General features: G+C 28.0%; 3 protein-coding genes across 12 annotated transcripts in view; 2 read left to right on the forward strand and 1 right to left on the reverse strand.

Annotated features, from left to right (window-relative positions):
- LOC127281673 (protein tincar) overlaps positions 1–5,638 on the forward strand; it is a 179,076-nt gene extending 173,438 nt beyond the window's left edge. For 2 of the 7 annotated variants that reach the window (XM_051305519.1, XM_051305536.1), the window contains exons 14-17: positions 425–557; positions 801–851; positions 1,754–1,975; positions 3,418–5,638. In XM_051305519.1, the coding sequence (XP_051161476.1) occupies positions 425–557; positions 801–851; positions 1,754–1,975; positions 3,418–4,518 (1,507 nt within the window). In that variant the 3' untranslated portion in view covers positions 4,519–5,638. The remainder of the gene's footprint in view (positions 1–424; positions 558–800; positions 852–1,753; positions 1,976–3,417) is intronic. The other 5 variants (XM_051305528.1, XM_051305554.1, XM_051305544.1 and 2 more) reach the window with 5 other exon arrangements.
- LOC127281731 (COMM domain-containing protein 4) overlaps positions 1–26,800 on the reverse strand; it is a 103,551-nt gene that overhangs the window by 63,452 nt on the left and 13,299 nt on the right. For 2 of the 4 annotated variants that reach the window (XR_007843084.1, XR_007843085.1), the window contains exons 2-8: positions 21,656–21,698; positions 21,475–21,546; positions 21,323–21,388; positions 20,651–20,690; positions 20,290–20,490; positions 20,050–20,196; positions 19,884–19,968 (exon numbers count right to left, since the gene is read on the reverse strand). Coding sequence is in view for 2 of the 4 variants with exons in the window: in XM_051305605.1 (XP_051161562.1) it covers positions 19,931–19,968; positions 20,050–20,196; positions 20,290–20,490; positions 20,651–20,690; positions 21,323–21,388; positions 21,475–21,546; positions 21,656–21,658 (567 nt within the window). In the remaining 2 variants the exon portion in view is untranslated. Of the gene's footprint in view, positions 1–19,881; positions 19,969–20,049; positions 20,197–20,289; positions 20,491–20,650; positions 20,691–21,322; positions 21,389–21,474; positions 21,547–21,655; positions 21,699–22,535; positions 22,677–26,800 lie in introns of those variants that run through there. The other 2 variants (XM_051305612.1, XM_051305605.1) reach the window with 2 other exon arrangements.
- On the forward strand, positions 22,539–25,361 carry LOC127281724 (uncharacterized). The gene is made up of 4 exons (XM_051305596.1): positions 22,539–22,746; positions 23,325–23,385; positions 23,795–23,976; positions 24,323–25,361. Exons 2-4 carry the CDS (start codon positions 23,326–23,328, stop codon positions 25,275–25,277), a joined length of 1,197 nt encoding a protein of 398 aa, XP_051161553.1. The 5' UTR covers positions 22,539–22,746; position 23,325; the 3' UTR covers positions 25,278–25,361.

Genomic DNA, 26,800 nt, shown 5'->3' on the forward strand with positions numbered 1-26,800 from the left:
CCAAGAGCTAATAAAAGTAGAAAAAAATACTTTTACATCTAATTAAAATTTTATTTTAACATCAATTTTTTAATCAAATATCCATAAAAAATGAATGTTAAAAAAATGCAATTAATTTAAATTCAAGTAAAAAGAAATATATATCGATGAAGTAATTTGAAGATTAAAGGCCTCTCTTTTTTTTCTATATATATCTTCAAATCTTAAAAGAAATTGGAATGGGAACTACTATCGGGAAAAAAACTTGTCTCTTTTTTTTCTTGCAATCACATCGATAGAATTTTTTTTTTCTTTTTTTTTTTCTTAACAAATGCTTTCATCTCGCCTGGCCCTTTAATATAAGTCGCGCACAGTGTGTATTTTTTATTGATACACGCAATAAGAAAAATAAACATCTTAACCTCGAGTATCTTTGATGTTTAAGTAATAAGGGAAAAGCCAGACGAGGTGTCGCTGATGGTGGACCCGACGATGATGGAGACTACGCAACGTTACGTGAATTACCATTAATGACATCATTGGATCCCGCCGATGATTCCACTTCCGAAGAAAATAAGGTAATTTATCATACAGAAAAAAAAAATTTTTTATTTTTCAATCAATTTTTCTTTTTAATCACAATTTTTCATCATTAGAAAAAATTATTTTTAACTGACGAAACGGTTTCAAAAAATTTGTGCTTTATTTTTTTTATTTTCTTGTGTTTTTTTTTTTTTTACTTAAAAAAGGTAGTGGAAATTATTATTATCCTAAAGTAGTGGAAAAAACTCACTTTCTTTTGTTTTGTACTTTTTTGACAGTGGGGAAGGTGGCTGGTACTTCGTAGGACTGGTATTCCTAAATTTACAGATGTAAGAGAATTGTTTTTTGTCAAAGCAAAAAAAAGACTGATTTTTTCAATTTTTTTACTAACAACTCTATGCTTTTTATTTACTAACTCATTTTTATAGAATAGTTTTGAATGTTTAGAAATGTTCATGTCCTAGAGGTTTGCATATTCTTTGAATGATGTAGATTTTAGTTTTTCCAAAAAAAAAACTAACTAACGAAAAGTATGATACTTTTTTTAATAATATTTCCATCAAACAGATTGACAAAAATAGAAAGAAAAAAATATTTAGTATTAGTTTCTTTAAACAAAATTTTTTTTCACCCTTTTTTTTTTGTTTTAAAATTAAATATTTGTCAAATAATAAATGAAACTAGAAAAATACAACACTACTTTCTCAAAAATAACACAGACAAGACAGTTTTTTTTATTTGCATTTTCTATTTTTTTAACTATTAGCTGAAACATTAAACGTTTATAACTTTTTTTTTGTTTGCCATTCATTTTAGATTTTTTAATTGTTAGCCAATAGTTCTTATTTATTAATGAAAAATAATTAAAGAATCAGTTACGTATTTAAAAAAAAATTATTATATAAAAAATAATGATTAATATTTATTATTTTTAATAATATTTATTAATAAATTATTAATTCTTAAATAAAAGAAAACAATTAATTAAGTGACTGTGTGTAAATTTACTAATTAAAAAAAATTAATTAGAATATTAATTTAAATTTTCATGTTCAAGATTACCTATTATGAAAAGTTTTCTAAGGAAAGATATATATATAATTAAAATAAATGACCCCATTGTCTATATACTATAACGTGAAGAATTATATAAGCTTACTATATTAAAAATTTCTATTAAAATTTCCATTAACATTTATTATAATAAAACTAACTACAAATACTAACGCAGCACGTGTCTTGGCAGCTTCTGGAGTGTGTTAACGACGACCAAGTGACATACTATGCAAGCGGTAACCGCGATCTACAACCTTCAGAGGGTGATCCCTCCCCACTACTCACCCCTGACCCTTTGCCTGATCCTGTTTCGGAGCCACTTCCGCTACCGCCGCCAACTCCGACTTCCGAACCATCCACCGAAGTCGCCTCAGCGCCCTTAATTACTAACCCCCAGGTACTAACTAACACACCTGTTGACATTTTCCCCACCAATTATTCATAATTATCCACGTCCTTGCTTTCATTTAAAACAAAAAAAATTCTACTCCTAATTTCGATAATAATTTGTTCAAAAAATAATTTTTATTAAATTCCAGTAGAAAAAAAATTGGAATCACTTTTTTATTAAGTTTTTTTTTTATTTTAATTATTGTTTTTCTATTAAAGTTTTCTAAATTTAGTATGAGTGGTGAAAGTCAATTTTAGTCAGACGAGAAGTTTAAATACTCTAGTAAATTTATTTTCAGTAGTCAAAGTCAATTTTAGTCAGACAAGATGTTAAAAAAGGATGGTTAACTTATTTTCAGTAGTCAAGATCGATTTTAGTCAGACATGATTAAGAACTTTGGTAATGTTAGTTTTAGTAGTCAAATTTTAGTCAGACGAAACTTTGCTAAATTTAGTAGTAAAAGTCAATTTTAGTCAGGCAAGATATTTAAAAAATTTGATAATATTTGTTTTAGTAGTAGAGGTCAATTTTAGTCATACAAAACAGTTCTAAACTTAGTGTGAGTAGTAAAAGGCAGTTTTAGTCAGACAAGATGTTGAAAAAGTTTAGTAAACTTATTTCCAGTAGTCAGGGTCAATTTTAATCAGACAAGATGTTTGAAAACTTTTATAATTAAGTTTTAAGTAGTGAAGATCAATTTTAGTCAGACAAAACATTTCTCCATTCCTGGAAACTCATAGTCAGTGGTAGAAATAAATTTTAGACAGACAAAACGTAAAAATTAATAAGTTTATTTTCAGTAGTCAAAGTCAATTTTAATCAGACCTAGCGTAAGAGTAAATGTATTTTCAGTAGTCAAAGTCAATTTTAGTCAGACAAATTCTAACTAAACTTCAGCGGTTTTAGCGACAGTAGTAAACTGTATTGTTTGTCAGTCTAAACAATATTTTATTTGGGCCTATTTTCAGTAGTAAAAATAAATTTCAGTCAGACAAAACGTTTCCTTAATTTTTGTACGTTCCGTACAAATAGTAGTGAATTCTGTTGAGCTTACTTTCAGTAGTCAAGGCCAATTGTAGTCAGCCAAAGCGTTTTTAAATTTTCAATTTAGTATTAGTAGTAAAACTAATTTTTAATCAGCCAAATCGTTTTCAAATTAGTAGTAAAACTACTTCTTAGTCAGACAAAATTTTTCTCAAGTCTGGTAAACTTAATTCTAGTTATGAATTTTAAAATTCAGTATCAGTAGTAGAAATAAATTTTAGTCAGACATTGTGAATTCTATTAAAACCTAATTTCAGTAGATAATGCTAATTTTTGTCAAACATGTATTATTTTTCCATTCTTTTTTCTTTCTTTCTTCCTTTTTAAAATACGAAAATCCCTCATCCAAAAAAAAAAGAAAATGCTAATAAATTTCAATTATAAAATTTGTTTTTCATTCACAGGTGAACGGAGGACAAACACCACGTTGTCTACGTCGTGCTGATTCTGGAATGCCACACGATGAATTAACACCGCGTTCCGATTCATCAAATTCACCGCCACTCGACGTTGGTACAAATTCAACGGGTCACAACAGCAACACAAGCACAAATAGCGAGACATCAAGTGGCGTTCACAGTAACGCAAGTAACGCAAGTAACGCATCAAGTTCACAACGTCGCGCCACAAGTGTCGACGATCTCACCGGTGAACCACGCGAGGAACCACAATGGCGAAGTTGTTCCCTACAACGTGGCGTACAACCACCAACAGCAAATAGCGTTTTTCCCCCACCACCACCGCCTTTAAATCCTCATCATCATCATCATCATCGACACAATCAAAATTTTTCCCCTCAATATGTGAATCACAACTCACTCTACAATGGAACATCCAACAGTGAAATGGTTGTCGCCGGTTGTCCCGCTGTTATTCTCGAGAATACAAACGAGTCAACAGTCGTCATACGTCGACGATCATCGCGAACAAAACTCACTGAACCTCTATTAAATCACAATGAAGAGCCATTTGGTCGTTCCACAAATATGCGAATGACATCGTTCACTGAAAATACAGATTTACGTGCAATTCAAGCGTCTTCGGCAACATTGCCACATTATCCCACACAGCCAATGGTGACTTATCCACATTGTTCAACAATGCCATTGCCACATGCCTCATCGCACGGTATGTCAAATGGCACCGGTGGAGGTGGCAATGGTTCAGGTAGTTGTGGATCTGTTTCACGAAATATAAACAATGGCTTATCGTCAACAGTGATGCACAGTAGCATTCCATCGCACACAACATTGCCATCGCATCATAATGGCGTGAGATTAATTCCAGGTGCATCAAATCCATTTGTCAAACGCTTCCCACCTGTTCCTGTGCATACACATCAGGGCTGGGCCCTACCTGGACATCATACATTTCCACAGGCAGCCCTTGGCAATAATAATAATAATAAATTATCAACAACAGCGCAAATTAGACAAAGCGATCGCGATTCAGCTAATTTCTCAATGGCAAGCAGTGGCGATTCTGATACTTGTTTGCCACATTAAATTATTACCGCATCACCTTTAACCCTCACGAAAAGAAATAGGGCTTAAGTTACGTTGAGAGGCTTTTTTTTTGGTGATGTGATTCTCTATAGGCTGACTAAAATTTGGTTATACTACTGAAATTTTTCAGAGTATTTTGGAATATTTTTCGGATTTTTCTAAAATTGATTTTTACCACTGATTCTAGATTCACGAATTTGTCTGACTGAAGCTTGATTTTACTACTGCGGGAAAAAAATCTTTATTTGGAATAGAGATGTATTTCTCTAAAATAGCTAAAACTTTCGCTGCTTTAGAGAAACTTATCGCTGTTTCAAGTAAAGATTTTTTCCCGTGTGTAAAAAGTAAATTTACTGGAATTCGCACCGTTTTTACATAATAAAATTAAAGATTATGTCTGACTAATACTAATTTTTATCACTGATACAAAAATTGTTAATTTGTCTGATTAAAACTTGACTTTACTACTGGGATTTATTTACAAGAAGTTATAAGGATCAGTCTCACTAAAATTTACTTCTACTACTGACATTAATTTTTTAGGAATGCAGAAATATTTTGTCTGACTAAAATTGGCCCCTACTACTGAAATTAACTAAATTTAGAAGAATTTGCACTTTTTGTCTGACTAAAATTTACTTCTACTACTTAATAATAAAATTCCAAGAATTCCAAAACGATGTGTCTAAGTAAAATTGATTTTTGCCACTAATTCTAAAATCACAAATGCAATTTGTCCGACTAAAACTTGATTTTACTACTGAGACTAAATTTACAAGGGAAATAATTATTAAAATAATTATAATTAATAATTTGAAATAATTATGATTAATTATTAAAATAATTATAGTTAATTATTAAAATAATTATAGTTAATTATTAAAATAATTATAGTTAATTATTAAAACCAATTGTTGTCAAACAAAATGTATCTAAATTCTTGTAAATTTCGTTATCAGTAGTAAAAGTAAATTTTAGTCAGGAAAATCCTTGTAAATTCTTTGTAAGTTAAGCCTTAGTAGTAAAAATCAATCTTCAGTCAGACAATTGAAATTTCAGTATCAGTAGTTAATATCAATTTTACCTAAACCCTAAATAATTGAATTTTATAAAAATTGCAGAAAACATTTTTTTTTTAAATTAAATTTAAAAAAACGTTTTTCGTGGCAAAAAACAATCAATATAGAGAAAATCATTCACCAATACGAAAATTTAGTATAAAAAATCGTGAAAGTGAAAAAATTTCCAAAAAATAATTTCTAAATTAAAAAAAAATCCAAACGATAAATTGCAATTATAAAAAAAAGAAATTATTCACTTTTGCAATCCTCGAAATTTTTAATATATTAAAAATAAAAAGGTAAAGCTAAAAAAATTCATCAATATTCAGGTTTGGTTTCTGCGCGAGACTCGAATCTCGAATCTTTTTTGAGACAATGATAATGATAATAAATAATAATTATTATTACAATAATAATAATAATAATAATCATATTAAGTAGAAAGTTATTGTGAAATTAATGAGAGTCTAGTTATTTGCGCGCAAAAAAAACGACTCCAATGGTAGTTTTTATATCTAAAACAAGCAACAAAAAAAAAAAATTAAACTTTATACTTGTCGTATTTTTCGATTTTAGAGAGAAAAAAGGAAAGAGCAAAAAACAAGAAAATTACATATCCAAACAGCTTTCTCTCGTATTTTTTGATACCAATCTTTGCATCTGCAACGTGTGTATGTGTGTATGTATAATACTCAAACGGCTTTACAAATAAATGTAAAGCTAGTGTAGAAGTAGAAGTTGCTTTTTTCCCAAAAAATTTAACAAAAAAAAAAAAAAAAAAAACATCATTGTTGAAAAAAAAACATATCCTTCACTTGTGATTAACATCTAATCTTGGCTATTGTATTTCTTCTTGAATTTCGAAAAATCGTGATATCCTTCTAATATAGGAAAGGAAACATTCGATTCTATACAATCGATTTCCAATTTTATGAAAATAATTCATTTTTTATAGCAATATTTCACTGTTATTTATACAAACAAATTTTTTTAATTGTTACGAAAAACAATTCACTGTTAGAAAAAGAAACAATTAGAAAAAATAATTTCCTTGTTAAAAAAAATAATTTTCCTGTTAAGAATATAATTTTCCTGTTAAGAACATAATTTTCCCTGTTAAAAACATAATTTTTCCTGTTAAAAACAATTTTTCCTGTTAAAATCATAATTTATGTTAAAAAAAATTTTCTTTTTTATTAAAACGATTTCCTGTTATATATAAGAAAACAATTCACTGTTAAATAAGCAATTTCCTAAACTTCCTTATTGTACAAAACAATATTCCATTATACAAACAATTTTCCACTATAAAAAACAAATTTTCCACTATAAAAATAATTTTACATTAATATTAGAAAAAAAAATTCCCTACTATATACCAAACACTTTTCGATTGTACAAACAATTTTTAAACATTTTCCTAAACAATCTCTCAAAATACCCCAAAAAAATTCCCTATTGTATAAAAACAATTTCTCACTATACAATAAAACTTCTCATAATACAAACAAATTTTCTATAATATTAAATATCCTTAAATAAATCTCGAAAAATAAAAATGAAAAAATCCGACTAGTTACGTCTAGAAAAATAATTACATCGGTTAAAGTCAAGGAACTTTAAAAATTAAACTCAAATACAAATTAATTAAAAAAACACATGAAATTAAAAAATACAAAATAAAAACTAATATACTAAATAATAATTGTGCTTTTTTTCAAGACGTTTGAAAAGATAAAAGTAAAAATCAAAAACATACGCAGAAACCAATCCTGAAAATGATTTACATTTCGGTTATAATATAGACGATAAGAATGTACCTACCCAAAGACTTGCTTCCTTATATTTCCCGCAAAGATGAATTTTTCCCCGCGATAATTAATGAAAAAAAAAACTATATTAAACTAGATGAATTGCTCGATACGTAAGAAATTCGATAAGTATTCCATCGATGTTATATAATAAATATATGACGGAATATAAACTCGTATCGCTCTTAATAAGGTTCGTGTATAGGGAAAGTAAGTACGTTCACGATGGAAGTTTTGATTACGCTTCCTCTCGGATATGTTATAAGACTTCAAATATAAGAATTTAAAATATACTATATTAGAATGCTTTTTCTATAATTATAAACAATATTGTACATTTTGTTAACGACTCCACTGTACATTGCTAATACCGGTTTTTTTTATAATTTTTTTTTCACAATTTCATCTTTTTCCATTTCGACAAAAAATATGTTATAGAAAATAAAATTAATTTCACCTTTTTTAATTATCAAAAAAAAAAAAGAAGAGTTACTTTTCTATAACAAATTTTTCGAAAAGAAAAATTGTTTTTGACTTTGAGAAATATTTCCAAATTGGTTAATTAAAATTTTAAAAATGATACCAAAAAAGGAAAACATTTCTCAGAGTATAAAAAAGCAATTTGTAAATACATATATTAATTATAATTAGCCCATATTGATAAGCTACAATTAAGTGCCATTGATATTTGATAATTTCCTTTTTGGAGAAAGAGAGAGAGAAAGGTACTTAAATTTTGAAAAAAAAGGCGAAAATGGCACTCTAAAGGGATTACAAGTACAATGGCACGTGCCATTTATGTGTTCTTGATTTTAAATCGAGATTATAAATGAATTACTGCCATTCATTTCAATGAATCTCTCAATATTGTGCATTTACTCTTATCGACTGTCCATTATCGCCTTAGTATTTATAATTTTTTTTTTCTCTTTATTATAATAATCCATTATAATATAATTGTATTATATTATAATTCTTTTTGTTCTATAATTGCGAGTTAGAAAAAAAATTTCCTTTCTCTAATTCCTATATAAATATATCTATTGAAAATGAACTTTGCAAAATATTGCCGGTCTCTTTCCTCGATAAAGTAGATTCAAAAAAAATTCTAAAAAAGAGAAAAAAAATAGAATCTCGACTTTCTTTTCATAATATAATGTATGATGTAGATAACGTGATATCTGTGACCTTGAAAATGTGAGAGCTTCAGATAATTTGTTCGAAAACAGCCTTTTTCGAAATCACGATCTCTACGCAGAAAGTAAATATGTATTTTTTACACCGCCGACATCTTTAGCTAGATCAAAAAACAAAAAGAAAAAAAATGAATTGTAGAAGGAAATAATTTTTAATATTCATAAAGTAGCGTTCATTTTGAAACTTCATGGCCACGATTTCATTCCTAAATATTACTGATGAAATGACCAAAAAAAGAAAATAAATATTTTTGGTAGACAAATTTTTCTCGACTCAAATGGTTTATGAGACTTTTTAGCACGTGTATTATTATAAAATAAATCGACCAAATGAAATCGTGATCGGTGAAATTTTCCATAAGGAAAAAAAAATAATTAAGTTTTTACATCATCGATCACACATATCATCTTAAGGACCAGATTGAAAAATGGAATTTTCAATCATAGTCAACAATAGGACTTTCAAATCATGTCAAAAACAGACTTTTCCCTAATTATTATAACTTGGAAGGTTTCCACAATAATTTCATAATTTTTTTGAAGACTTAAAATTATTAAATTCAAAAACAATGTCAATTTATTTTTAAAACAATTAACCGATAAAAACTTAAAATAATAATAACAAAAATTTTAAAATCCAAAAAAGTTAATTTTTTTTTTTTGTGAATAAAAATGTTCCTCCAATAATTTTTATGAAACTATTTTGAGGAAACTTGACCAAGTTTTGCATAAGACAATAGAAGTGCTTTCATACATTTTTGACACGTAAGATTTCAAAAAAAAAAGCGAGAGCATTTTATTTTAAGGTCTACCTCGAAAAGCAAAAAAAAAAAAAATATGCAACCAGGGTCAGCAGTGTACCTTTATAATATTCATTCTCACAAAAAAAAAAATTATCACCATCATCATCAGTAGGGCAGAAAAAAATATGTGTAGTTTACTCGTCGCATTCACAAGAGAAAAAAAAAGAGAGCGCTCGCTATCTTTTTTTTTGAAAAATATTTTTTTACCGCTAACGACACATCTCATCATTAAAAAAAAGTCACCTTAGATCCGGCTAGAGTCTAAAAAACACATTTTATCTGTAGACAGATTAAGGAGGCTCCGAACCGGATTAATAAAATATTAAAAAATATGAGAGGAGAAAATCGGCAAAAAAATGACTTCCTGCAAGTTCCCATTTCTTTATTGGCCCAATAAAATCTCAATTTTTCCCCCCGTGGCCAATTCGTCCAAAAAAAGGGACAATTAAGGAGGAATTAATTTAAAAAATAATTGCAAATCAAAAAAATTCTAAAAAAATAATTTGGGAAAATTAGATTAGAAATTATTTCCACCATCATGAGATTAAGTTTTTGATTGTAATGGATAGCCGGTTAGAGCTCTCCGCTTTGCGTCATATATGACGAAAAAAAGTGAGTAGGTCGTCACAAAAAAGAAAACAAACGCTGTAAATAATATAACAATGAATCATGTGAAAGCTAATGTACGAATATTGTATAAAGACTGATTAGATTAGCCTTGTGGTATATTTATTCAAATTATAAATTTACCAGCGTTCTCGCGCTGAGATTTCACGTCGCAAGAGCGATATGTTTTTCAATATTTTTTCCTTTCATAATTTTGTCCCTACAAGATTATTATTGTTATATTATATTTTATTTATAATAATTGTAAAGTAAATTTTAAAAAAACCGAGTGTGGATAGAAATTTTACTTCTAAGATTATGAAGAAATTTTTCTCGCTATTTATAGGTATATGAATTTGTACTGAGATATTTTACTATTTTTTTATAGTTTAAGTAAAAAAAAAGTAAAAAAAAAATATCAATTAAGGAGAAAAAATTTTTTTTAATAGTAAAAAAAAAACTTTTTTCAATGTAAAATTTGATGCGTGAATTTTGAGTGAAAAAAAAAATAATTAATGTATGTTGCGTTTTTCAAATTGCCGAGAGAAATCTCACTGCGTGAAACAGAAAATGAAAATAATGACATAAAAAAAAAGAAGCATAACTTGAGCGCAGTTATAAAAAGCGGCACTATTATCGTCACAACGTATCAAATATTATTCAAGCAACGTATAAACCATTGAAACTAAATGTAAACTTTGTATATTCATTTACCAAGAAAATATTAATAAATTATTCAATGAAAATGTGTGAATTATTACATTATTTCAATGTAAACAAGTTGTCAATTCAGATGTTCATTACATGAACATTTTGCTTCCTCTTTCCGAACAGCAAAAAAATTTGCTTCCTCGTGGAGAAAGCATTAACATCGAAATAAACATACAAAAATAATATAATAATAATATAAACATTTGAGTACCTATAGATTTGAGTTAAATTTAAAGAATTAATGGAAGTTAAAAATTCAAAAATTCACATTTTAGCTGAAATTTCTAAAAATTAAAGAAAAATAATATATAATTTATAATTATTTACAGACTATTTTATTGCAATTTCTTGCACAAAATACACCTGAAAAGGTAGAAAAAAATTGACAGCCCGATCCGCGTAGAGGAACACCAATTTTATGACCATTAAAGCGATTTTCGTAAAAAAAAAATTTTCAAAAATATTCAATTTTTCTTAGGCAGAAGATTTTATTGCATATTCTTGCACAAAATACACCGAAAAGTGTAGAAAAAAATTGACACCCAGATCCGAGTAGAGGAAGACCATTTTTATGACCAAAAACGCATGAAAAACCAAAAAAAATTACCCAAAAAATTCAATTTTTCTTAGGCAGAAGATTTTATTGCATATTCTTGCACAAAATACACCGAAAAGTGTAGAAAAAAATTGACACCCAGATCCGAGTAGAGGAAGACCATTTTTATGACCAAAAACACATCCAAAAACAAACAAAATCTTTCCAAAAAAATTCAATTTTTCTTAGGCAGACGATTTTATTCCATATTCTTGCACAAAATACACCGAAAAGTGTAGAAAAAAATTGACACCCAGATCCGAGTAGAGGAAGACCTTTTTTATGACCAAAAACGCATGAAAAACCAAAAAAACTTACCAAAAAAATTCAATTTTTCTTAGGCAGAAGATTTTATTGCATATTCTTGCACAAAATACACTGAAAAGTGTAGAAAAAAATTGACACCCAGATCCGAGTAGAGGAAGACCCTTTTCATGACCAAAAACGCATGAAAAACCAAAAAAAATTACCAAAAAAATTCAATTTTTCTTAGGCAGAAGATTTTATTGCATATTCTTGCACAAAATACACCGAAAAGTGTAGAAAAAAATTGACACCCAGATCCGAGTAGAGGAAGACCTTTTTTATGACCAAAAACGCATGAAAAACCAAAAAAAATTACCCAAAAAATTCAATTTTTCTTAGGCAGAAGATTTTATTGCATATTCTTGCACAAAATACACCGAAAAGTGTAGAAAAAAATTGACACCCAGATCCGAGTAGAGGAAGACCATTTTTATGACCAAAAACACATCCAAAAACAAACAAAATCTTTCCAAAAAAATTCAATTTTTCTTAGGCAGACGATTTTATTCCATATTCTTGCACAAAATACACCGAAAAGTGTAGAAAAAAATTGACACCCAGATCCGAGTAGAGGAAGACCTTTTTTATGACCAAAAACGCATGAAAAACCAAAAAAACTTACCAAAAAAATTCAATTTTTCTTAGGCAGAAGATTTTATTGCATATTCTTGCACAAAATACACTGAAAAGTGTAGAAAAAAATTGACACCCAGATCCGAGTAGAGGAAGACCCTTTTCATGACCAAAAACGCATGAAAAACCAAAAAAAATTACCAAAAAAATTCAATTTTTCTTAGGCAGAAGATTTTATTGCATATTCTTGCACAAAATACACTGAAAAGTGTAGAAAAAAATTGACACCCAGATCCGAGTAGAGGAAGACCCTTTTCATGACCAAAAACGCATGAAAAACCAAAAAAAATTACCAAAAAAATTCAATTTTTCTTAGGCAGAAGATTTTATTGCATATTCTTGCACAAAATACACCGAAAAGTGTAGAAAAAAATTGACACCCAGATCCGAGTAGAGGAAGACCTTTTTTATGACCAAAAACGCATGAAAAACCAAAAAAACTTACCAAAAAAATTCAATTTTTCTTAGGCAGAAGATTTTATTGCATATTCTTGCACAAAATACACTGAAAAGTGTAGAAAAAAATTGACACCCAGATCCGAGTAGAGGAAGACCCTTTTCATGACCAAAAACGCATGAAAAACCAAAAAAAATTACCAAAAAAATTCAATTTTTCTTAGGCAGAAGATTTTATTGCATATTCTTGCACAAAATACACCGAAAAGTGTAGAAAAAAATTGACACCCAGATCCGAGTAGAGGAAGACCTTTTTTATGACCAAAAACGCATGAAAAACCAAAAAAACTTACCAAAAAAATTCAATTTTTCTTAGGCAGAAGATTTTATTGCATATTCTTGCACAAAATACACCGAAAAGTGTAGAAAAAAATTGACACCCAGATCCGAGTAGAGGAAGACCTTTTTTATGACCAAAAACGCATGAAAAACCAAAAAAACTTACCAAAAAAATTCAATTTTTCTTAGGCAGAAGATTTTATTGCATATTCTTGCACAAAATACACCGAAAAGTGTAGAAAAAAATTGACACCCAGATCCGAGTAGAGGAAGACCATTTTTATGACCAAAAACACATCCAAAAACAAACAAAATCTTTCCAAAAAAATTCAATTTTTCTTAGGCAGACGATTTTATTCCATATTCTTGCACAAAATACACCGAAAAGTGTAGAAAAAAATTGACACCCAGATCCGAGTAGAGGAAGACCTTTTTTATGACCAAAAACGCATGAAAAACCAAAAAAACTTACCAAAAAAATTCAATTTTTCTTAGGCAGAAGATTTTATTGCATATTCTTGCACAAAATACACTGAAAAGTGTAGAAAAAAATTGACACCCAGATCCGAGTAGAGGAAGACCCTTTTCATGACCAAAAACGCATGAAAAACCAAAAAAAATTACCAAAAAAATTCAATTTTTCTTAGGCAGAAGATTTTATTGCATATTCTTGCACAAAATACACCGAAAAGTGTAGAAAAAAATTGACACCCAGATCCGAGTAGAGGAAGACCTTTTTTATGACCAAAAACGCATGAAAAACCAAAAAAAATTACCCAAAAAATTCAATTTTTCTTAGGCAGAAGATTTTATTGCATATTCTTGCACAAAATACACCGAAAAGTGTAGAAAAAAATTGACACCCAGATCCGAGTAGAGGAAGACCATTTTTATGACCAAAAACACATCCAAAAACAAACAAAATCTTTCCAAAAAAATTCAATTTTTCTTAGGCAGACGATTTTATTCCATATTCTTGCACAAAATACACCGAAAAGTGTAGAAAAAAATTGACACCCAGATCCGAGTAGAGGAAGACCTTTTTTATGACCAAAAACGCATGAAAAACCAAAAAAACTTACCAAAAAAATTCAATTTTTCTTAGGCAGAAGATTTTATTGCATATTCTTGCACAAAATACACTGAAAAGTGTAGAAAAAAATTGACACCCAGATCCGAGTAGAGGAAGACCCTTTTCATGACCAAAAACGCATGAAAAACCAAAAAAAATTACCAAAAAAATTCAATTTTTCTTAGGCAGAAGATTTTATTGCATATTCTTGCACAAAATACACTGAAAAGTGTAGAAAAAAATTGACACCCAGATCCGAGTAGAGGAAGACCCTTTTCATGACCAAAAACGCATGAAAAACCAAAAAAAATTACCAAAAAAATTCAATTTTTCTTAGGCAGAAGATTTTATTGCATATTCTTGCACAAAATACACCGAAAAGTGTAGAAAAAAATTGACACCCAGATCCGAGTAGAGGAAGACCTTTTTTATGACCAAAAACGCATGAAAAACCAAAAAAACTTACCAAAAAAATTCAATTTTTCTTAGGCAGAAGATTTTATTGCATATTCTTGCACAAAATACACTGAAAAGTGTAGAAAAAAATTGACACCCAGATCCGAGTAGAGGAAGACCCTTTTCATGACCAAAAACGCATGAAAAACCAAAAAAAATTACCAAAAAAATTCAATTTTTCTTAGGCAGAAGATTTTATTGCATATTCTTGCACAAAATACACCGAAAAGTGTAGAAAAAAATTGACACCCAGATCCGAGTAGAGGAAGACCTTTTTTATGACCAAAAACGCATGAAAAACCAAAAAAACTTACCAAAAAAATTCAATTTTTCTTAGGCAGAAGATTTTATTGCATATTCTTGCACAAAATACACCGAAAAGTGTAGAAAAAAATTGACACCCAGATCCGAGTAGAGGAAGACCTTTTTTATGACCAAAAACGCATGAAAAACCAAAAAAACTTACCAAAAAAATTCAATTTTTCTTAGGCAGAAGATTTTATTGCATATTCTTGCACAAAATACACCGAAAAGTGTAGAAAAAAATTGACACCCAGATCCGAGTAGAGGAAGACCTTTTTTATGACCAAAAACGCATGAAAAACCAAAAAAATTCAATTTTTCTTAGGCAGAAGATTTTATTGCATATTCTTGCACAAAATACACCGAAAAGTGTAGAAAAAAATTGACACCCAGATCCGAGTAGAGGAAGACCATTTTTATGACCAAAAACACATCCAAAAACAAACAAAATCTTTCCAAAAAAATTCAATTTTTCTTAGGCAGACGATTTTATTCCATATTCTTGCACAAAATACACCGAAAAGTGTAGAAAAAAATTGACACCCAGATCCGAGTAGAGGAAGACCTTTTTTATGACCAAAAACGCATGAAAAACCAAAAAAACTTACCAAAAAAATTCAATTTTTCTTAGGCAGAAGATTTTATTGCATATTCTTGCACAAAATACACTGAAAAGTGTAGAAAAAAATTGACACCCAGATCCGAGTAGAGGAAGACCCTTTTCATGACCAAAAACGCATGAAAAACCAAAAAAAATTACCAAAAAAATTCAATTTTTCTTAGGCAGAAGATTTTATTGCATATTCTTGCACAAAATACACTGAAAAGTGTAGAAAAAAATTGACACCCAGATCCGAGTAGAGGAAGACCCTTTTCATGACCAAAAACGCATGAAAAACCAAAAAAAATTACCAAAAAAATTCAATTTTTCTTAGGCAGAAGATTTTATTGCATATTCTTGCACAAAATACACCGAAAAGTGTAGAAAAAAATTGACACCCAGATCCGAGTAGAGGAAGACCTTTTTTATGACCAAAAACGCATGAAAAACCAAAAAAACTTACCAAAAAAATTCAATTTTTCTTAGGCAGAAGATTTTATTGCATATTCTTGCACAAAATACACTGAAAAGTGTAGAAAAAAATTGACACCCAGATCCGAGTAGAGGAAGACCCTTTTCATGACCAAAAACGCATGAAAAACCAAAAAAAATTACCAAAAAAATTCAATTTTTCTTAGGCAGAAGATTTTATTGCATATTCTTGCACAAAATACACCGAAAAGTGTAGAAAAAAATTGACACCCAGATCCGAGTAGAGGAAGACCCTTTTCATGACCAAAAACGCATGAAAAACCAAAAAAACTTACCAAAAAAATTCAATTTTTCTTAGGCAGAAGATTTTATTGCATATTCTTGCACAAAATACACCGAAAAGTGTAGAAAAAAATTGACACCCAGATCCGAGTAGAGGAAGACCTTTTTTATGACCAAAAACGCATGAAAAACCAAAAAAACTTACCAAAAAAATTCAATTTTTCTTAGGCAGAAGATTTTATTGCATATTCTTGCACAAAATACACCGAAAAGTGTAGAAAAAAATTGACACCCAGATCCGAGTAGAGGAAGACCATTTTTATGACCAAAAACACATCCAAAAACAAACAAAATCTTTCCAAAAAAATTCAATTTTTCTTAGGCAGACGATTTTATTCCATATTCTTGCACAAAATACACCGAAAAGTGTAGAAAAAAATTGACACCCAGATCCGAGTAGAGGAAGACCTTTTTTATGACCAAAAACGCATGAAAAACCAAAAAAACTTACCAAAAAAATTCAATTTTTCTTAGGCAGAAGATTTTATTGCATATTCTTGCACAAAATACACTGAAAAGTGTAGAAAAAAATTGACACCCAGATCCGAGTAGAGGAAGACCCTTTTCATGACCAAAAACGCATGAAAAACCAAAAAAAATTACCAAAAAAATTCAATTTTTCTTAGGCAGAAGATTTTATTGCATATTCTTGCACAAAATACACTGAAAAGTGTAGAAAAAAATTGACACCCAGATCCGAGTAGAGGAAGACCCTTTTCATGACCAAAAACGCATGAAAAACCAAAAAAAATTACCAAAAAAATTCAATTTTTCTTAGGCAGAAGATTTTATTGCATATTCTTGCACAAAATACACCGAAAAGTGTAGAAAAAAATTGACACCCAGATCCGAGTAGAGGAAGACCTTTTTTATGACCAAAAACGCATGAAAAACCAAAAAAACTTACCAAAAAAATTCAATTTTTCTTAGGCAGAAGATTTTATTGCATATTCTTGCACAAAATACACTGAAAAGTGTAGAAAAAAATTGACACCCAGATCCGAGTAGAGGAAGACCCTTTTCATGACCAAAAACGCATGAAAAACCAAAAAAAATTACCAAAAAAATTCAATTTTTCTTAGGCAGAAGATTTTATTGCATATTCTTGCACAAAATACACCGAAAAGTGTAGAAAAAAATTGACACCCAGATCCGAGTAGAGGAAGACCTTTTTTATGACCAAAAACGCATGAAAAACCAAAAAAACTTACCAAAAAAATTCAATTTTTCTTAGGCAGAAGATTTTATTGCATATTCTTGCACAAAATACACCGAAAAGTGTAGAAAAAAATTGACACCCAGATCCGAGTAGAGGAAGACCTTTTTTATGACCAAAAACGCATGAAAAACCAAAAAAACTTACCAAAAAAATTCAATTTTTCTTAGGCAGAAGATTTTATTGCATATTCTTGCACAAAATACACCGAAAAGTGTAGAAAAAAATTGACACCCAGATCCGAGTAGAGGAAGACCTTTTTTATGACCAAAAACGCATGAAAAACCAAAAAAACTTACCAAAAAAATTCAATTTTTCTTAGGCAGAAGATTTTATTGCATATTCTTGCACAAAATACACCGAAAAGTGTAGAAAAAAATTGACACCCAGATCCGAGTAGAGGAAGACCATTTTTATGACCAAAAACACATCCAAAAACAAACAAAATCTTTCCAAAAAAATTCAATTTTTCTTAGGCAGACGATTTTATTCCATATTCTTGCACAAAATACACCGAAAAGTGTAGAAAAAAATTGACACCCAGATCCGAGTAGAGGAAGACCTTTTTTATGACCAAAAACGCATGAAAAACCAAAAAAACTTACCAAAAAAATTCAATTTTTCTTAGGCAGAAGATTTTATTGCATATTCTTGCACAAAATACACTGAAAAGTGTAGAAAAAAATTGACACCCAGATCCGAGTAGAGGAAGACCCTTTTCATGACCAAAAACGCATGAAAAACCAAAAAAAATTACCAAAAAAATTCAATTTTTCTTAGGCAGAAGATTTTATTGCATATTCTTGCACAAAATACACTGAAAAGTGTAGAAAAAAATTGACACCCAGATCCGAGTAGAGGAAGACCCTTTTCATGACCAAAAACGCATGAAAAACCAAAAAAAATTACCAAAAAAATTCAATTTTTCTTAGGCAGAAGATTTTATTGCATATTCTTGCACAAAATACACCGAAAAGTGTAGAAAAAAATTGACACCCAGATCCGAGTAGAGGAAGACCTTTTTTATGACCAAAAACGCATGAAAAACCAAAAAAACTTACCAAAAAAATTCAATTTTTCTTAGGCAGAAGATTTTATTGCATATTCTTGCACAAAATACACTGAAAAGTGTAGAAAAAAATTGACACCCAGATCCGAGTAGAGGAAGACCCTTTTCATGACCAAAAACGCATGAAAAACCAAAAAAAATTACCAAAAAAATTCAATTTTTCTTAGGCAGAAGATTTTATTGCATATTCTTGCACAAAATACACCGAAAAGTGTAGAAAAAAATTGACACCCAGATCCGAGTAGAGGAAGACCCTTTTCATGACCAAAAACGCATGAAAAACCAAAAAAACTTACCAAAAAAATTCAATTTTTCTTAGGCAGAAGATTTTATTGCATATTCTTGCACAAAATACACCGAAAAGTGTAGAAAAAAATTGACACCCAGATCCGAGTAGAGGAAGACCTTTTTTATGACCAAAAACGCATGAAAAACCAAAAAAACTTACCAAAAAAATTCAATTTTTCTTAGGCAGAAGATTTTATTGCATATTCTTGCACAAAATACACCGAAAAGTGTAGAAAAAAATTGACACCCAGATCCGAGTAGAGGAAGACCTTTTTTATGACCAAAAACGCATGAAAAACCAAAAAAACTTACCAAAAAAATTCAATTTTTCTTAGGCAGAAGATTTTATTGCATATTCTTGCACAAAATACACCGAAAAGTGTAGAAAAAAATTGACACCCAGATCCGAGTAGAGGAAGACCAATTTTATGACCATTAAAGCGATTTTCGTAAAAAAAAAATTTTCAAAAATATTCAATTTTTCTTAGGCAGACTATTTTATTGCATTTTCTTGCACAAAATACACCTAAAAGTGTAGAAAAAAATTGACAGCCCGATCCGAGTAGAGGAACACCAATTTTATGACCATTAAAGCGATTTTCGTAAAAAAAACAATTTTCAAAAAAATTCAATTTTTCTTAGGCAGACTATTTTATTGCAATTTCTTTCACAAAATACACCCAACATATTGTAAATTTAGATGTTTAATACATGCACTTTTTGCTTCCTCTTTACGATCAGCAAAAAATTTTGCTTTCTCGTGGAGAAAGCATTAACATCGAAATAAACTTTCAAATATTCAATGAGATTTTCTTTACTAAATTAAATTTTTTTAAATTTTCAATAGGGAAATAGAATTCCTTAAAATTCTTTAAGTATTAAAGTCACAAAACTTGTGTCAACAGGGAACAAATTCTTTTTATTAAATTCACAATGTATGTGTAAATTAAAAATCCCTGTTACTAATTTTAAAGCACTTAAACACACTTCCTCTTTCTCTCTCTCTACTTCCTCTATATAAGAGAAAGCAATATGTTCACAAAATTTAAAATATGAAAACAAACACTTGCAAATTATTATGGCAATGTTTTTCCATTTTCTTTTAGTAGGAAATTTTTGAATCTTACCTTTTTGATAAAAAATTTTCTAATCAGTTGAAAAAATCAAAAATCCACTTCAGTATTCATCCATTTTAGCTCTTGCTTTCTTTAAATCTGAAATAAATTATATAATGAAAATTTTTTTTACGCCCAAAAATAAATATATTTAAAAAAAAGACGAAAATAATAATGCACCCGCTAATAAAACTGGAATTTCATTTCTTAAAATATTTATAGTTGTTTCGTCTTCCTGTCCATTAATATTTTTCAATTTGAGTGAAATTTTATTAAATGGAGATGAATCATCACCGGGAACAACTTCAAAACTTGTCAGACGATTTACTGAAAATTTCGAAAAAATCAAAATTTTATTATGATTTCAAGAAAATATTTTTATAATTTTTTTTTGGGTAAAACAATCTTTTATTAACTTACGTCTAAGCGATTGAGATGTAAGAATAGCAGTAACTTGAGGACAATTATCAGTGTGAATCCTTGCAATTGCAGCACTATGTTCACGAGGAAGTCCAAGTTGTTGTAATTCACTGCTTAAATCTGCTGGAGAAACTCCATAACGAGCCGAAGATGTTAAAATTAATTCCAATGCCGCTACAATTGCTTTTGAATCATCCAATTCTATTTTTTTAAAAAGAAAATAATATCAAATTTTTGTTAAATATCAAATTTTATTAAAAATTTTTATTAAATTTGTTTTTTTTTTAATTTTTATTTAAAATAAATTTCTCTATTTCATTAAATGTCAATTAATTAATTACTAAATAGAGGTAAGACTCACCAAGTTTAGCATCTTGTGTTAATTTCTTTACTTTTTCCTCCTGAAAATAAAAAATAATATAATAAATAAATTTGAAGTAATAAAAAAATGTAAATTAAAATTTTTTAAATTTGCATTTATTAAAAACATTTTTTTTCTGCTTTTGTTTTGTGTAATGTCATTCATAAAAGTGAACTCTGAAACTGTACGCATAAATATATATAATAGTGTGATGAAAATAGAAATAAAAGAACCGGTTAAAGTATATATATAAATTTATCTTTTTCTCTTCTATTCTTTTCTTGCTACGAGGTGACAGTTTCAATATATATCCAAGCCTTCCATAAAGCTACATTGAGTTAGGTTCCACGGTTGGAAAATTCAGACATAACGTCAGCCCTACGTAAATGTTACATTATAATATGTCAAATAGAAATTTGAAAATAAAATTTTTTTCTCAAATTAATCTTTCAAATTATTTAAAAACAAAATATAAAGAATATTCATAACATTAATTTTTATTAATTATTTATTATAACTTTCGTATATATTTTAATTTTCATTCACCTTTTTTTACTGATTATAATAATTAATGATTAATTTATAAAATGACAATAAATTTTTCTATTTTCGAAATAAGATTAAAAAGAAATAATTTATTCAAAATCCTATATTAAAAATAAAAATACTTACATCAAACTCTCCTTCCGTTAATGATTTGACGACAACCTGACCGAGTAACTTCATTTTAATTGATGTCTAAAAAAATAATTAATTTTTACATTTTGTCTATGTATAGAAAATTCTTTTCAAATATATACAAGAAAGAAGGAAATTTTTCTTACCATTCGTGATAATGTATTTATTTCAGCCAGCAGCCAATCAGGACAGTCTCCATCACCCAAGAAACGAAATCTCTGAAAATATATTAAAATTTTCATTATAAAAATACTACTATTAATTAGTATAAAACTTGTCTTGAATTATTATTTAATGAATTATAATAACCGAAATAAAATAACTCACCATTGTGTTTAATTTCTATATTGGATATTTCACTGTAAGATTTCTGTAACAGAAAAAAAAATTTATGATTATTTTTCATTATTAAAATTTTGAAATATTTTAATAACATTATAAACATATTACTAAATAAATAATTTAATCGTATTAAAAGATATTATAAAAACGAAAAAAAATTAATGTATTGAAGGTAAAACATGAGTGAAGTAATCTGACAGTAGTAAAAACTTTCTGTGGTCAGACACACAGTCAGGGAAATTTGTAATAATTTCCAACGCGGAAATAAATTCTCCCTGGCTTTATAATTTATTTTTCACTTGAAAAGGTGTTGAAAGTTAACATGTAAATAAATAAATAAATTTTACTTCAAAAAAAGTAAAATCATTAAAGCGCCTGTGAAGAATTAATTCTAAGTTGCTTTAAACCAAAGGGGTTGGAATATATTCGCAATTTAATTTCATGTGTTTATTAATCAAGAAAGTTAAACGTTGTGTATCAAATAGTTTTCCCTCTAATTCTCTTCCACGACTCATTTACAATTTTGTTCATAAATAGTCAAAATAATCAGTCAAACATGATTTTACTTGACAAATTTTCTTTATTTTATTTTTTTAAATTCATTTTTTGGAATTAGGTATATTATTTGGATTGACCTTTACGAGCAAAAAAAAAAATATTCTTTCGCATTTCATAAATATTTAAATATGGACCTTATTAAATATAAATATATATATATAGGGAAAATTTTACAATGAAAAATTGAATTTTCTGTTTCCGGTGCAAGTGCACTGTGTTGAATAAATGCGAGATACGCGGGGTATATTAAATAATAATAAAAAAAAAATATATATTAAAAAGCATCTGGACTGTATTCGATGTTTACCCTCGTCGACCAGGAAATTGACATGGGGCAATGTGTTGTGTACGAATTCCCCATGCAATCCGCGGGATCTTCGAACCGCAACGAAACAACCCCTGGGAAGAAATCCTGGTCACCATAAATACAGAAGTAACTCAGAAAATCAAGCCATTTCAATTCTGAATCATAAAAGTGGTGGTGCTCGCAAATATCCAACAGGTGACTGTTGCAACAGGTCTGTAATTATTTATTATTTTCATTATTTATTTATTTACTTTATTATATATCATTTTTATATTTATTCAAAAAAAAAAAATTTTAATTGAATAAAAATGAATTAAAAACTATAATAATGTTAAAATATAAAATCATAAACTTGATGAAAATCGACTTTCTTTTTTGCCTATAAATTTAAAGCGATTCTTTTTCGAGCGTGGGGTCTTTTATTCATATATGTAGTTTATATTATGAGGTGAGAATATGTTAAGTGTCGCAAATAAGTGGTTTTCAAAAATAGACTTTTGCTCTTAAAAAAATGGGACATTTATCAAAAGTGATATTGACTTTGTTTCTAAAATTAGTCACTTAAAAACAAATTTTTTTTTTATTCAAAATTTTTTTTCTACTCTATAATAATTCTATAATCTAAAATGTAGGGCAAAAAATTTTTATTTCTTCAATATTAGAAAAATTCGAATTTTCATTTTTGTCCTAATTCCGTTTCTTTAATTGAAAATTTTAATATAATTATTTTCCTAATTAAATGTAATAAACAAAAAAAGCAAATTATTCTTTACTATTTTTTTTTCTCAGGATGAGGAAAATTCTCTTATCTCTGGCTTTGCTTACAACAGTGACTTCAGAGGATTTTGACGTGAGTTCATAAATTTTCCAAAAAATTTTTCAAATTTCTTTCTAACAAAAATTTCCTATTTAAAATTTTTTTTTTAAATTTCTCCAGAAAAAAAGAACTTTCTTAATTTTTTATTCAAAAAAAAAGAAAAATTTCACACATGACATTTGTATAACGAAAAAAAAAACACATCAAAAAGTTAAATTATGTGAGTGATATTTCAATTTCAATTGAAATATAAATATATTACGCATTGTTTAAATGAATTGAAATAATTTTATTTTCTTTCTCAAAGAAACATCGTAAAAAAAAAACTTTTGTCCCTCTTAACTTTACGCGTCACAAATTTATCTCACGAAAATAAATATATTTTTCTGCATACTCGAGACAATGACATTACATTACATAAGTGTGAATGTATTATTTTTAGACGAAAAAGCATCGTCCCTTATTGTCAGAAGGCGAGCCTCAATTCTGGTTCGCGAGAGGCAGTCACTTCCCATGGGATTTTACCCATTTTGAGTTTGACCAATCCTCGAAAGATAAGGATGTAAGACGTCTTCAAGACACAGAATCATCACTCAACAAAATTTCTACCCACGATCTCAACAGGTAAATACAATTCCAAAAAAAAAATTAAAATAAATTAAATCTTCCGTTTTATCAAAAAAAAAAAAAGAAAATAAAACTAAAAAAAAATTTGATGAAAATAGAATGTGACTTTCCATAAGGTTGATTTCACGTCACTGACGTTCTGAATTATTATGTAGATATTTTTTCCGCTAAAAATTTCGTGAAATATTGTTTGAAATTGATAATCCCCTTATATTGATCTTTTTTTCAATTTATTCAATTAATTATTAAAAATAAATGGAAAAAGAATTTTTAAATAAAAAAAAAAAATACTTTAAAAAAGAAAAAAAATTTGTTTTTAATTTTCTCTTTCTGTCAACAATAGATTTGGATTTAACAATCCTAATTCTCAAAACGCTCAAGAAGATCGATTGGATAATCATCAAAGAATCGATGGTATTTACAATAAAAAGAAAGCAAATTTTCTCACATTACCAACTAGAGATTCAATTTTAACAAATTCACCATTAAATCAAGAAACAATTGATTGTACATTAAAAAAATGTTCTCCACAATTTCAAAGTTGGCGATTAATTGAACCACTCTATGTTGAGGAACCAAAGTTTGTTCAAATAAATTCCGGCGAATTTGACACAAAACTTGGAGAATATGAACCATTTTTTGTAACTCGAGGTAAAAGATCAATGAAATTAAAAATATTAACCCCTAAAAATAATAATGATTTCACTATCGAAAATAAATTAAAATCCCAAAAACGTGACACTATTCAAGAAAATAATAACAAAATTGTCGATGAAAAAAGTGAGAAAAAGAAAAATATAAAAATTATACAAAAACGAAGTGAAAACAATGATAATGATAATGAAAAATTATTAACAAATCTTGAGAAAAGTTTAAATATTAAAGGTGGTACAGGAAAAAGTTTCAGTTATTTACATCCACGTAATAAACATTCAGATATTTTAGAAATTCTCGACGATCCATTTTTTATTTCCCGAGGAAAAAAGAATAATAATAACAACAACTATTATTATTATCATCATCCAATTAATGATTATTCAATGAAAGATTATTTATGGGATCAATATCTTAATCAGCATTTGGATAAATTTTTATCCGATTTCAAAACAGAAGATAAAATATTACCGGAAATTGATTTAACTGCGAAACAACAAATTTTGGAAAAAATTTTCAACAATGATATTCGTAAGAAGAGAATTAATAATGAAAATAGAAAACTTTATGAATCAAATACAAAAAGAAATATTTTGGATGAAATTAAATTGGATTTAGATCCTTTTTATATTGCAAGAGGTTGAAATTATTTAATTATATATTAAATCAAAAATGAAATTGTAAAATGTAAATTTAACAGTGCGTTGCTTAAAAAATAATAAAATATGTTTTTAAATATATGTCACCCTATCGCATCCTATTTATAATTTCATAGCTTTTTTATTACTAAATGCTCCCATTATTTGAAAAAAAAATCAATTTTTTCCCAAATGAAACAAAATTACGATTTTTTTTTCTTTTGTCAATTTTTTCAAGACTGCAAAAAATAATTTGCATTTGAATTTTTTTTTTTTTTTAATGGAAGATACGCTCGACCTAATTTATCGACTGGAACTAAAGTCATCCTGTTCAACCTACTGTGATTCCTAATTTCGAATTTCTGCCGACTAATACCAGAACCTAGAAACCAAAATAATATTTTAATATAGAACATTCAAATAAAAATTGAATTTTTGTTTTTTTTATTTTACAACCATCTTTCGATAAAATAATAAATCAGAATTTATTTGTGAAAAATGTTTTTTTGACAAAAATTTATTTTGTTAATTTTCAAAAATTGTCTCTCGTGTCCTCGAAAATGAAAATAATAAAAAAAATTATTGTGAAAAATATTGGAGTGCATATATTTTAGAAGAATGAGGATTGCACAAAGTGGCAGTGACACACGTGCTATATGCAAAAAGAATTCATGCTCTCAGCAATTTTTCAACTAGCGGTTAAACATATTTCAGTAGGTGGCTTTCACAGATGCTCTCGTCTCCTACTCTATTTTTGAATTTCCTAATCAGTTAGATTACACCTGGAGCTATAATTCGTCATACATTTTAACACCTGCAACAGGGGGAGGGTTTTTTTCTCTCTCGAAAATCCCTGATTATTTTTCCATGACGCAAACACAGTTTTTAAAAAATAATATATATTTTTTAATTTATTATCAATATTAATTAATTTTTCTAGAAATTTAAAATTAGAAGAATATTTTTTTTTCATTCCATAAATAAATTAATATTTGACAAAAATAAAATTTAATTTCGTATACATGAGTTAATTAATGTTCTAGGGGTTGTAATTATTAATCGAATAAGGGATCCTAATTAATATCTTTTGATATTTTATGTAAGAAAAAAAATTTAGCTTTTGTATAGGGAAAATTATTGATTTCACTATTAAAATAAGACGCATCAAAGATCATTTTTGTTTGAGGGTGAATAAAACTTGATTAGTATTAAATAATTTGCTTTAAATTGCATCTATCATTAAAGTTTATAATTACTAGTTTGTAACTTATCAAAGGATTCACAGTAAACTGTATAAAATGATGCAATATAAAAAAAAACTTCAAGGAGAAAAAAACCAAAAAAGAAACTCAAGGATTTTAACCATTTAAATTTCAAAATAGTCAAAAAAAACATTGTTAAAATAATTTTCCCCCACGAAATAAATTTAGAAAAAAAAATAATTTTTTTGAAAAAAAAAAAATTTTCTATTTTTTGTAAATATTAATTAAATTTAATAATGGAAAAAATTAATTTTTCCTAATCGAGAA

Source organism: Leptopilina boulardi, unplaced genomic scaffold (genome assembly GCF_019393585.1).
Source record: "Leptopilina boulardi isolate dan_hultmark-lab unplaced genomic scaffold, ZJU_Lbou_2.1 LbouV2_112, whole genome shotgun sequence".
NCBI lineage: Eukaryota > Metazoa > Arthropoda > Insecta > Hymenoptera > Figitidae > Leptopilina > Leptopilina boulardi.